Here is a 14,331-nt window from a genome sequence, read left to right as displayed (position 1 = left end):
ATTTCAGCTCACACTGACACAGGAGGTTTTAGGGGTGAATTGAAAGCTTGAAATTTGTAATTCTCTCCAATTAAGCTCCTAAAAATTAGGGTGATCTTTGCGTCCATCTTCTGTCGTAGCCTGTTTGTATCATCTTGGTTCAATGTCTAAGTGGAGACTAGTAATGAGTGATGTTCCTTGAGGGTTGGTACTAGGACCAGTACTGTTTGGTGTCTTTGTCAGTGATGTGGACAGTGGGATTTAGTGCAGCTTTAACAAGTTTGCTGATGACAGCAGGCTGTGTGGTGCAGTCAAGATACTGGAGAAGAGGTATCCCATCCAGAGAGACTTTGACTAGCTTGAGAGGTGGGCTAATGCCAGCTTCATGAAGGTCAGCAAAGACAAGCGCAGGGTCCTTGACATGAGTCAGGGCAATCCTAAGCACAAATACAGGCTGAGTGATGAATGAATACAGAGCAGTCCTGAGGAGAAGGGCTTGGGGTGCTGGTTGATGAGCAGCTCATCATGAGCCAGCAATGTGCACTTTCAGCCCAGAAAACAAGTCATATTCTAAGGTGTATCAAAAGAAACATGGCCAGCATGTCAGGGGAGGTGATTCTCCTCTGCTCTGCTTTCATGAGACTCCTTTTGGAGTAATGTGTCTAGCTCATAGCTCCCCAAGACAAGAAGGACATGGAGCTGTTTGAGTAGATCTGCAGGAAGGCCACAAAGATGATTAGAGGGCTGGAGCACCTCTTTTGTGAAGACAGACTAAGAGAGTTGGGGTTGTTCAGCTTGTTCAAGAGAAGGCTGGAGGGAGGCCTTACAGAAGCCTTCCACGTATTTGAAGGGGGCCTAAAGGACAGCTGGAGAGGGATTTTTACAGAGACATGTAGTGACAAGACAAGAAGTAATGGCTCCAAACTGTAAGAAGCTAGATTTAGATTATACATGAGGAAGAATTCTTTACCATGAGAGTTGTGAGGCACTGGAAGAGATTGCCCAGAGAAGTTATGGAGACTGCAGACCTAGAAGTGGCTAGAGCCACGTTTTATAGAACCTTGAGCAATCTGGTCTGGTAGGATGCATCCCTGCCCATGATAGGAGGTTGTAACTAGATGATCTTTAAGGTCCCTTCCAATCCAAAGTATTCTATGATTGTATGATATGGTCTTGGAAGATATAAAATAAAATTAAAATTAAAATAAGGCTGTAATGGGCAAAGGAAGAGTATCTCTGTAAGCTGTATGAGTTGGGCTTACTTGTTCCACTGCCTGGCTTACAGCTGTAAGCATGCAGTAGTGTCTCCCCATTACTGACTTCCTTGTACATGTTGTCACACGTTGGCTTCATCATTTGTGAGCTAAAAAAAAAAGTAATATAAATTGGAATCTTTTTTCATGAAATATTTGAATATGATTTAATGTCTTTGGGGAGAAAATTTAGTGTGAGAGATTGTAAGAAACAAGAAATTGATTACATGTAAGAAAGGACTTGACCCTCTAATCAAGTATTACTATATACAGAGAGATCCCTAGCTAGTTATAGCTTAATTCAAAGGGGATAATAGTTACATTTTTTGTTAATTTTAGGTTTTATCAAAAAAATATCTTTCTACTCACTTTTTTTTCTAGTTTTGCACAATACATGCTTACAATGATTTATGGAAAGCCATCACTATGTAAATATTGAAGCATATGAAATTTAGTATCTATAAGATGAGTTTTCTATGAAATAGAGGCATCTGTACAATTTTTCTTTACTTTCACCGTGGGAAAAAGCTGAACAACATCTTGCTGAAAATTAACAAGGTATAACAGTAGGAGTTCATTTAAGAGCAGCTTTCTGATTCCCTGCTGTTTCTATGACAGCAAGGGTAACCCCATGACAATCACATCCTTAACTGCTATTTTTTATATCAGTGGGACTTAAGATCTACTGAGGGTCTGCCCCTCCTCGCTGCAAGTCCTTAAACTAAATAAAACAAAGATAGTGGCATCTCATTGACAGATAGTTCATGTAGCCAAGTGCAAGCTTCTCTGAGTTAATCTGTGGAACAGCTACCCAAAAGCACATAGGGAATCCCTACATTTAGACAATGTCTGTCTGTTCTGTAAACACAAAGGTCTGAGTGTATTGCTGCTGGCTGAGGGACTGTGTGATACCACCTTCCATTTATGTGTAGGAATCTGTTATGTGATCTGTACCTGCTATTCTCTTGAGTTATTGTTATGCTGGCTGTATTTAATTTTTATTTACTTAAATATAATTTTTTGGTAAAGCATCCATCTGCTACATAAGCCTGTGAGTGATTTACAAATTAAAGGAAAACCAAAACAAATTACTGCCAGTAGTACATTACAAAGCAGCCTGCAGCTTGTTGCAGACAGGAATCCTAATTCAATAGATGTAAGCAGTGTAAATTAGACGTTATTTCCATCTTCAAACAACAGAAGTAACAGTTAGAAGGAATTAATACTTGTGGCTTGGAAATGGAAATGTCTGCATATGGGTTGGGTCAGATGTGACAGCAAAGGCTTGCAGACCAAAATCTGCACCAAGTCTGATTATGTAGTTCCAGGTAGTAATTACTAAAATGTAAAATCTCTATGACTGGCTGGCAGCTGTGGGAGAAGTAGATATAAGGCACTTTAGGTCACTCTCATGGGGAGAGCAGACAAAGTTAGTTGGAGGGGAACAAAATATAATCCTAGATCTTTAAAAGATGAGGGTTTCTCCCTTCTTTTGCTCCCCTCCCCAACCCCCACCTCTTTTGTTTTTTTGTTTGTTTGCTTTGTTTTATTTCACTTTGATTTGTTGTTGGGTCAATTTTTTTGGCATTCTAGATGATTTCTACTAACTGTGACTGCTTATAAAATACTGCTCCAACAGAGAGGTAAGACTGGGAAGACATAGAAATTAAAGATGTCCACAGTGCTTTTAGGTGTTAAAAGGTGGGGACATTTCCCCACTAAGGCTAAAACCATGATAATGCATCATGGCATTTCCTTCATCACTGTGTCAATAAATTCTGAATATTTACTGCATAGAGATAGTTTCTGGGGCTTTCTGTCTAGGTCAGCTGGGTCAGATTTTCCAAAATCAAGTGCTGTTGAGGGCTTCGTAGTCCTGTAAGGATTCATTGTGAATGGTTATGTGTGGAGCCTTTCTGAAGGTTTTCCAATTGCATCTACGGTACTGAAACGTACAAGACTTTGGACTTTGTCATTAACTTTGTAGCCAGAGAGGTGACACATATCAGGACCATCTAAAATCAAATAACTATATGCTTTATTGTTTAGGGTAAATCACATTTTCCACTAGTCTAGGAAATAAATAAGACCAGGACTTTGGAGGGGAGAAGGGAGTGAGTACTTAAAAAGAAAGGTATTTACAAGCTTCATAATCAAACAAGAGCTAGTGGGTTTTGCAATAGTGTTTAGTCCAAAGTGTTCAGATAAAAAGATCTGAGACCGTACAGTGGAGTATCTTGCAAGACTTTCAAACTGTTTAATGCATGAGGAAGCATTGAAATAATTCAAGTTTGATGGCCTGCAACGGTGCTTGTTGGTTATAGTTACTGTGCTGATGTTATGTCCAGCATTTGCCCAAAAGGGAAGATGCCAATAAAATGATGTATTCATTATATAAGTATTTTAATATGTTTTTATCAATACTTGCTGCAATGGATTGCCTGACATTACATTGCAGAATTTTTAAGTCCTACCTTCAGGCAAATCTCAAGCTTACTAGCAAAAATGAAAGTGTGAAATGCTTTTTAATGTATATTTAACAACAGATAGGCTAGTGATTACTGATGTGTATTCTCTCTGGATTCTCCCCTTGCTATCAGAAGGCAATGTTAAGAGACAACATTGTTACACATTTATGCTATATACATCCATCAGATGCTTACTTTTTACGTGTTTTTAACTGTCATTTGTAACAAGCCTGCAAAAAAGTAATCTCTTAAGTCTAAACCATACCAAAATTGCAAGCTTATGATCAATTGCCAGCAATAGTTCAGTTGCACTTAAAATCCATGCCCCAATTTCTGTGTTTTGATGCAAATATATAATGAATATGGTTTTCAGTATTGCTGTGATGCAAGCATTTTGTACTATTTTAAAGTCTTGCCTTGCATCAAAATTTCTAGGGAGATGACTCATAAGTGACCTCAGTCTTATGTCTCCATATATTTAAGAAGCAGGTAGATCAAATACATTTATTTAGCTGATTCTTATAATTTCACCATTTAATATGTTTAAGGTCCAGTTCTCTGTATTTTACAAGGGAATGCACAGTTAATATTTTACACTAATGTGTACTAAATATTAGCATTGTACATAAATCACTGCTGTTAAAATAAAGGTGTTGGAAGCAATTTAGATCACAGAGCCCTGTGGTCTATGTTTTGTTTGCTCTGACATTATTAAACTCAATCTATTTCTCTGACTGACTCTAATTACTATAGTTACATGGCTGGAAAGTTCTCATTTTTTAGTCTAGCTCTATTAATGCTGTTTGCATGTTGTTTTTTGAGCTTAGTGTTTCATGTTCAAGCAGCAGAGCACTTTCTATTGAATTCAGTAATTATGCAGAATCAATAAGTTTTTTCTTTGTGTTTGTCTTTGTTGTTTCTTTGATATGGCCTCTAGGATGCTGCAGGCAAGGTGCTGGACCGCTGGGCCATCATGTCCAGGGAAGAAGAGATCATTACACTTCAACAGTTCCTAAGATTTGGAGAGACCAAATCCATCGTGGAGCTGATGGCAATTCAAGAAAAAGAAGGGCAGGCTGTGGCTGTGCCATCTTCAAAGACAGATTCAGATATAAGGACTTTTATTGAAAGCAATAATCGTACCAGGAGCCCAAGTCTCCTTGCTCACCTGGAGAACAGCAACCCTTCAAGCATTCATCATTTTGAAAATATCCCAAATAGCCTTGCATTCCTACTTCCATTCCAGTATATAAATCCAGTCTCTGCTCCACTGCTGGGGCTGCCTCCAAATGGCCTCCTGCTGGAACAGCCAGCAATGAGGCTCCGTGAACCAAGCCTCACAACCCAAAATGAATATAATGAAAGCAGTGAATCTGAAGTTTCCCCAACACCTTTCAAAAATGAGCAAACATCCAGCAGGAATGCTTTGACCAGCATCACAAATGTTGAGCCCAAAACTGAGCCAGCCTGTGTTTCTCCTGTTCAGACGCCTACACCTGTCAATGATTTGTCAAAACCAGAACACACCAAAAGTTCATTCCGCATTCACAGAATGAGGAGAATGGGGTCAGCCTCCAGGAAAGGAAGAGTGTTTTGCAATGCATGTGGCAAAACTTTCTATGACAAAGGTACTCTTAAAATCCACTACAATGCCGTTCACCTGAAGATCAAGCACCGGTGCACTATTGAGGGCTGCAACATGGTCTTCAGCTCTCTCAGAAGCCGCAATCGCCACAGTGCTAACCCAAATCCCCGCCTCCACATGCCTATGCTAAGGAATAACCGTGACAAAGATCTAATTCGTGCTACATCAGGTGCTGCCACACCTGTCATAGCAAGTACAAAATCCAACCTAACTTTAACAAGCCCTGGGCGTCCGCCAATGGGGTTTACCACTCCCCCTCTAGATCCTGTACTACAGAACCCTCTTCCCAGTCAGCTAGTGTTCCCATCTTTAAAGACTGTCCAACCTGTTCCTCCTTTTTACAGGAATTTGCTTACTCCTGGAGAGATGGTGAGTCCTCCAACCTCACTCCCTACCAGTCCAATCATACCAGCAGTGAGTGGCATGGAGCAACATGCCCCTCCTCCTACAGAGTCATCAGTACCTTCAGTGCTAATGCCCACTCCAGAGCCTAATGCTGACCTTGCCCCCAAGAAGAAGCCAAGGAAGTCAAGCATGCCAGTTAAAATTGAAAAGGAAGTTATTGATACTGCTGATGAGTTTGATGATGAAGACGAAGAGGTGAATGACAGCAGTGCAATGGTGAATGACATTGGTCATGACAATCACTGCCATTCTCAAGAAGAAATGAGCCCGGGTCTGTCTGTGAAAGATTTTTCCAAAACTGACAGAAGCAGATGTATTTCCAGGCCAGACATAAGAAGGGCAGACAGCATGACATCAGAAGACCAGGAACATGAGAGAGACTATGAAAATGAGTCAGAATCATCAGAGCCCAAATTGTGTGAGGAATCCATGGAGGGCGATGACCGCCTCCATGAACCTAGTGAAAAATCCATGATGCACAGCGACAGACCAGATGAAAACCACAATGACTCTTCTAACCAGGATGTCATTAAAGTGAAGGAAGAGTATGCAGATCCTACATATGATATGTTCTACATGAGCCAATATGGATTGTACAATGGAGGCAGTGCCAGCATGGCTGCCCTTCATGAAAGCTTTGCATCTACATTCAACTACAGCAGCCCACAGAAGTTTTCCCCAGAAGGTGAAATGTGCTCCAGCCCAGACCCCAAGATCTGCTATGTGTGCAAGAAAAGTTTCAAGAGTTCCTACAGTGTGAAGCTTCACTACAGAAATGTTCATTTAAAAGAGATGCATGTCTGCACAGTGGCTGGCTGTAACGCTGCATTCCCGTCACGAAGAAGCAGAGACAGGTCAGTAAATATTAATTAATTTTTTACATTATTAAATGTTTTGAATTATGTAAGAATAGGCAGTTTAGGATATATGAAGAAATAGAGAGATGCACAGTAATGACAAGTGACAATCGTGTTCCCATGACATTGAAAGAATTCCATCACTTTAAGATTTTCATTGTTACTTGGCATTCAGAATACCTTATATCATGCCATCCTCTTAAGTGACTGCCAAGGTATTAAACCATTCTTTTTCTGTGCCTGTGAACATGCACATTGTACTTCCGTTTACAAGCTGCAGCTTTTATTATATTTATTTTCCTCTCCCTGCAACTTCTAAACCAAGGCATTATTAAATATATAGTAAATTGTATACAATAAAAATATCTCTGTGCATGCATATCAAACTGTAGAACTGGGGAGGAGGGTAAGGGATGAATGGCCAGTTGGATGAATGGATTGAGAGAGAGAATGGAACAACTAGAATAAAAGAATTACTTCCATCCTTTATAGGGTTATACAAAAGCAAACAGGGGACATTACAAGACTATTCATTCCTCTCTTCAATTTTTGAAACATTGCTATATTGTAGCAAGAATATTAAGAAAATAGTTGTGTCACTCTGTAGCAGAATTTACATGCCTCTCTATCCATTGTGGTCATTTAGTCTACTTCATCTTCTTTTCTGCATATGAGCAACTCCCTTCCTCACTGACAGGAATTTTGCACATTCAAGAGAGGACAGGCCAGACCCATATATTTTTTAAGATCAACCAGATCTGCTGGCCCTTCAGATGACATCATGCACTTGCAATGCTGCTTCAATAGTAAAACAGCTGGGCTTGAACAGAGGCAGCTGGTTCTTAAACTCTTCAGTGCATTTTTGTGGTTTGTTGGGTTTTTTGTTTTGGTTTGGGTTTTTTTGTGGGTTTTGTGTGTCTGTGTGTGTGTGTGTTTTTGGTTTGGTTTGGTTTGGTTGTTTAGTTGGTTTGTTTAGGTGGGGGGGATGTTGATGTTTTTTGCACACTTTTTATTTCTGAAGAAAATATAAATGGAATTTGTTAAAATGATAGGATAAACAGTTGTTTCATACTTGAGATACTTGTGGATAAAGGCTCTCACATGTGGTGATGACCATATTGTCACATAACAAAAATCTCTCTGGTTCGTTGAGTGATGGAGTGATTAGTTCATCTCTTTTCCTTTCTTTGGGTCATCCTTTTCTTTTACCTTCATATTTTTTCATTATGTTGTAAAAATTCATCAGATACAGGAAGAAAACTAAACCTGACTACACATTCACATGCATCTCCTTTTTTTCTTCATTGAAGTTGGTATTGTTTGAAAGTGAATTATTTCATGAAAGTAAGTTAGCGTTGAGGATCCTGAGGAACCAAAAATCACTGATTTGATGGAGAGTCCAGTCTTCAAATGTCTCGTGTCTTCTGTTACAATTTATGAAATCTGCTAAACATAAAAATAGGAATGCATTTATGAATAAAAGTTCAAAACTGTCAAGAAGGACAATCTAGAAAGTTTATATTCCAGTAGGATGAAACCACTGGACATGAAGCAGATATAACTAAATTAATGCTGGCTTCCTGGAGGAATTTCTTGATAACTTGCATGAGACTTGAGTTTGACAAGGGAGCCATTTGAATCAGTGGCATAATCTATACAGAGTTTAGATGTGTGCAACGCCTTTTAATTTCTGAAATTGCACAGGTTTTATTAATTATTAATTTGGGTAGGTTGATCTGTTTCCTCAAGTGAATTTTGGAAAGTCAGTGTACTAAGCAAAACTGGTTTCCATTCATCATGTGAAGAAGTGGCTAGCTTTAGAATTTGGATCCTTATACAATATATTAAATGTTGGTAGGAATCCATAGATCATGCTAATAATAAACTTAGCATAATAAAGATTATGTTCTAAGAAAGTGATGACTGTGATGACATAGATAAAATATTTCTGAGACAAGAACATTAAAAAAGTGTACATTTGGAGAAAACTTCATATAACATAATCTGATTCAGGAATTTAAAATGCAGGCTGCATATTTTAAAGCAAAATTATTATTTACGTATAATTTTGAGCTGTGTAAGGCACAAGAGCATCTTATTGTAATATTCCACTGATAGTGTACAGAACATGGTTCTTCAGTTAGGTGTTGCACTTAGGACAAAAGAAGTTTGAAGGCGTATTATATCATTTAATTGCAAAGATTTTAAAGTGGTTTAAAAAAAAAAAAGCTTGAAAAAAATTCAAAGGTGTGGTACAGTTTTTGTGCCCACTCATGCTTGATGTTTTTGTAAGTTTATTAGCACTCCTGGATTGCAATAGTTATCTGGGAAAGCCTGGGGAAAAAAAAGCAAGCAATGCTTTCTTGGTTCATAGTAATTCTTTCAGATACTTGAGCAGAAAACATCTTCAAAAATTCCTTGGGCTATCCATTCTTATCCAGAAGTGCAATGCCTAAGAATGTGCAGAAAACACAATTTAAACTTTTTCTCCCTCATACTTACTAAAAAAAAAAAAAAAAAAAAAAAAAAATTCAAATTTCTGGCCTAAAGAATTTTCCATACAATTTATTTTTAATTTTTGCTGATAGTCCTTTTGAATACATAAGCTTATTTCAGAGGGAATCATTTCCTAAGTATGCAATTTCTTGCTCTTCAGATTATGGAGAGCATCTCAAAGATAACTGAGTAACTAAATCAATAGCATTGCAAAGTGAGAACTTCTTCCAGCCACTTAAATCAATTTCACTTAAGGGCTCAGAAGCATTTTGCTATTAACTCCTGTAAAAAAAAAAATAAGAAATAAGCTACCTAAAGCACACAATAATAATTCCTGGATAATAATCATCATGTATGGGTGTTCCACTCTATACAGATTATAAAAAGTCTGTGTGATTTGCTTTTGTGGTGAGTCACATAATCTTTGATTAGCTAAAGAAACTTAAAATTTCTTTGCTTTGAAAATTAAAAATAATTTTTTTCAGGACTATATTCTTAATGCAATCAGAGTTTTAGCGTCCCATAACTTACATAGTCTTGAAATCTTTATTTTTAGTAATTTCAGTAGTGATATTACTAGTTTTGTATTAATAATATTGTTAACCTTATTATAAATAGAGGTCTAAACCTCCTAAAAATATGTGGAGATTAATAACACTGGATGATCATTTCTGTTTCCTTTAAAGGCATGTGACATGGCTTATAACCTTTTCCAATGCAATTCTAGTTAATCAAGGTCTTTACTATATCCTCCTACCCTTTGCATACATAAATCTCTAAATTGTTGACAGTGGGTGTAGCTGTTGTAAAATGAGCTTTGCAAGGGTGGGGCTGTGATTTAAACTGCTTGTTACCAGAGGCAGCAGATCATTCCAGGAGCAACTGTAGTGCTGCTTTGACTAAAGGATGGGGCTTTATCCACGTCACAGCTGCAAACCTCTGTTGTGGAAGACATCGTATAGCGATGCTTGTTAAGAGCTGCCTAAATCCAGCTTTACCATTCCCACATCATTTGTGCCAAGGTCAGCTCCTATGTAAATGTTCTTCTGCCAGAAAGGTTAGATCGTCTTGTGAGATCTTTGACTAAACTCTGCTATTCCTTGTAAATCAGAGTCAACCAGAAGGTTCAGGAGTCCCACCTCACATGTTTTCTCAACACAGGGCAGAGGAAAGCAAAGCAGAGTCCCAGCCCTTACTGTAAATAACTCAGTAATTCTGTTTTATCTTCTAAAAATTAGAGTATACTGCTTTTGAATAGCCAAGCTCCATTGAGCCTAGGCTGTGGGGTTTTATAAGGCTGGTTTTTTGTCATCACCTTTTGAACCACAGGTAACACCCCTCAACTCATCCATCAAATTTTAAATACCTGTATCTTTCATCTTTTCCCCAATCAGGGAAGTCTTTCTGTCTTCCTTTTCCTGGAAGCACTACACCTCTGACAAACACTTTTTCTTCCATTCTTCACTAATTATCTGTTCATCCTTTTATTTTTCTATATTTACTTCAGATGTCCTTTCTTCTAAGGGCAAGAAATTCAGGCTACACCTTCTTATAAGAAGGAAGTGGAGAGCAAATATAAAAAGATAACATACAAAAAAATTATGTCAGTGATCAGAAGCAATATCTTAAGCCTCCTTTTGAACAGAGAAAACATATTTTTCAAATAATTTTTCAGATGAAAAAGAGAGAGAAGGAAAGATAAATTCCTGTGAGAAGTGCACTTCAATGGAAAGAATTGTTCTTGAAAAGTGATTCTAGGTTCAGAGAAGGTCTGTCCTGTGAGTGAGGAGAAAGTGCCTGTGGCCCCAATGGTTAAATTCCCCTGCGATCTGCTTCCCAGCCTCATCCATGAGTCCTGCCCTGGCAGCTCCAGACTTTGCTGTACAAAGAGACAGATGTGGTTGATCCTTGAAGCCAGTAGTGAGGTACAGCAGCTCTAATAATGATCCTGAGCTGTGGATGAAACATGGATGGGAGGAGGGAATAGTAATTTCCTGTCCAAAGTTTCATCTAATAGTCTGTTGGAGAGCATGTGCAGAGGTAAAGATCTGGAAGGTGAAGCTAAGAGTAGCTGGCTTCATTTCTGGAAGGTGAAGCTAAGAGTAGCTGGATTCATTTCTGGATGGCTCTCACCTTTAGGAGCCGAGGATCTTGTGGTCAAAACCACTGATGAAACAGGAGGCAGGTGGACCTTCTGCCTTCAATAAGTCTAGTTAATAAGCTACTATTAGATACTGAGGAGAAATACAGCCACCCTATTTGTCAGCCGTAGTGCATGCTAAATCCCCATTTCACCCCAGTACTGGCAATATTGTTTCTTAAACAATGACACAGCATTAGTAACAATGTATTACCACATTTTCCTTTCTCACAATGTGTGCAAAACAAATTAATTCTCAATGTACCCATTCACAGAACTAAAACAAGAACTTTTCACTTTATCTCTCTGCTACTAAAGTAGAACTATTGCTCAGGTTTGTCTTTCAGTGTTCTCATAAAGAGAGCATGTGAGTGTGTGTGCTCTACAAGATGCGAACAGTGATTGAGCCCCATGAATAAATTTAAAAACAAAATAATATCTGCTCAGGGTGACTTATAAATAAATATGAGGCAACTATTGATGCCAAGTATGATCTGCCACTTGATTGCTACTTAAATCAGCCCAGATTTAAACATGTAAACTCCTTGATTTGTATGGAGCAAGGCATCTGTAGGTGGTCTATTAAAACCTGCTGATGTCTCCAGAACTAAATTTGTGTGGATATAGGCCTCTGGGTAGCTGTACTGAAAAAGCAGAGACATACTTTTTGTCTGGTTACCTGACTTCCAGCTCTGTACAGGTGTGCTTGAATAAATTAACATCAGTTACCTATGATAAGCCACTGCATACACTATCAAGGGAGGTGAAGATGTGAGAAAGCTGCTACCTCTTATCACCTCCTTGATAAAGTAGCACTCATTTTTCATCATGCTTAAATGCTTGGAATCTTCTCATTTTCAGAGAACAATTCTATAAATGCAATATTTTTTAAGAACACATAGCTCCAATAAATAAGATATTTCACACCAGTCCATGATAACCATTACTGTATTTCCCTAATACAATTAGCTGTCATATACAGTTTGAAATTCCTCCAGTAAAAAAACAAAGAAATCACGTTTTAGGACATTAGGTATTTGATGAACCATTTTTATCAAGAGACAAAAGGGCTATTTTACGTGTTTTTAAAAATGTAAACATATTTATACCTATACTACTGTTCCAAGACATGATGCAGATTGTGAAGAGTCTACCTACTTCTCCAAAACAATTTTATGAACCACTAGTATTTTTCTTGCAGTCACATAACTCTTCCTTATCTGAGAGAACCTTGATTATAATGAAACATTTTGTGGCCACCCATAACAGAAAGCTAGCCTCTTCCATGATCAGTCATGTTGAATGTAGATTGCCTGTCATATTGCATACTGACCAGGAGATGCAGAATTGAAACTGGAATCCTGAGAACTAATTTCTTCAAACGATTTTTTAAAAATTATTATTTAAAAGAAAATAAATAAATTAAAATTAGCCCTAAATAGGGTATTTATGTGAGTAAACATTGCAGGATTAGCTTTGGCATAGAGGGAGGTCTTTTTCAACTACACAGATCAATTTGTTTGGGGTTTGAGTTAGAGATGGTGTTTATTTTGTTTTGTGGTTTTTTTTAATGGTTTGCAGTCTTCATCTTCTCATTCTCTTTTGGCACACAAAATGGTAGCGCTTTGACAGTGAGAGTGTAGTTCCTTGTGCAGTGCAAGAAATTTATTGTGCAGTGCAAGAATTATCTTGTGCAGTTCAATTTTATGTGAACTTGCAGAATAAGTTAAGGACATTTCAGTGACCTGAAAGGTTTGTTTAAATAAACTGTTACATCAGTATTAAGATAAGGGGTAGGCATAAGTAAAGCACTGAAACTGCTTGCCAAAAGCAAAGCACACATTGAGCAATTCTTTCCCCTGGTGTGTGTTGTGACAAATAGTGTAAATGCTTAATTTGTTTTGTCCAAGTTTTTGGCATAGTTCACTATATTTTATGGTTGATGATAGAGGTTATTTGGGAAGACAGACTGTGAACATGAATTCATAATATACTGGTTGCCCCTGGGTTCCTAGGAAATAACTAGAAGAACCAAAATTCTTCTCCAGATGGTGGGAGAATATTGAATATTTTCCACTTACCTGAGTAAATGTAAAAGCTCTTCTCTATATACAGAGCTATTCTGTCTTCCCTAGAGACTTTTGGAAGCAGGGTAAACAAGACATCTACCTACATTAGTTTCTGCAGAGAAAGGTTCGACCTCTTCTTTTAACAGAAGATGACTATAAGATTTCTGCTACAGTGGAGAAAGATGTACTTGGCATGTATTAGGTGCAGGCTTGGATGCATGAAAATGCAACAAGACACTGCAGCCTGAGATATAGTACACTCAGGTAGAGGAGTCTGAGAAAAAAATAATGAAAGAGGCGTGGAGACACCTCTGTGACAGGAATAGCTGCATGTTTGTTGCCCTTGGGAGTTACAGCTTATGGTGGAGAAATGCTATCTAGGCAGGTAGATGTGGTTATATACACACGATATACACATTTGTCATTTGTGCTTTTCTGTCTGAAAAGAGAAACTGTCACCCAAAGAAACAAACTCTTTATCAGATCTTATGGCCTAGACAAGGGTTACCTGTAGATGCAAGGCCATTTTTTTCTCCTCTAAATCATACTTACGCCTTTGCCCCTAGATTTGAGAATATTCATTATTATGCTGGAGCATATCTGAGTTTACCTGAAAGTAAGAAGACTAGTGTAGCAAGTCCTAGAATGACATAGAAAAAGAAACATGACCCAGAAGAGCAAAAAATTACTAGCTATAGATGATTCCAAAGAGCTACAATATTGTTTTGGAGACCAGTGTTTTGCAGGACAGTCCTGTCAGCTTATTTACACAAAGACAGACATTGTCCATGGATGGCCTCATACCAAAAATGCAGTCATTCCTAGGGTTTGTGAGCTCATAGATTATTTTTGGAAGGAGAATTATGTAGCAGATGACCAGTATAGTAAAAGAAAGCTCATCTGGTTACCTATTCCTTTGCTTTTTGACAATATAGGTCTTGACTAGCAGACCCAGATATATTGATTAAGAATTGCAGGGAGCCGTTTGCTGTAGCAACCTTTTTCTGAGGTACTGGTCT

The 14,331-nt window shown here is 38.1% G+C and overlaps 1 protein-coding gene across 1 annotated transcript in view; it reads left to right on the top strand.

Moving 5' to 3' along the window:
* The window catches only part of BNC2 (basonuclin 2), a 249,286-nt gene that overhangs the window by 218,063 nt on the left and 16,892 nt on the right, over positions 1-14,331 (top strand). Inside the window, exon 4 of the mRNA XM_054397963.1 lies at positions 4,638-6,604. Coding sequence (XP_054253938.1) covers positions 4,638-6,604 — 1,967 coding nt within the window. The remainder of the gene's footprint in view (positions 1-4,637; positions 6,605-14,331) is intronic.

Source organism: Indicator indicator, chromosome Z, assembly GCF_027791375.1.
Source record: "Indicator indicator isolate 239-I01 chromosome Z, UM_Iind_1.1, whole genome shotgun sequence".
NCBI lineage: Eukaryota > Metazoa > Chordata > Aves > Piciformes > Indicatoridae > Indicator > Indicator indicator.
This window is presented reverse-complemented; position numbering and strand designations above follow the sequence as displayed.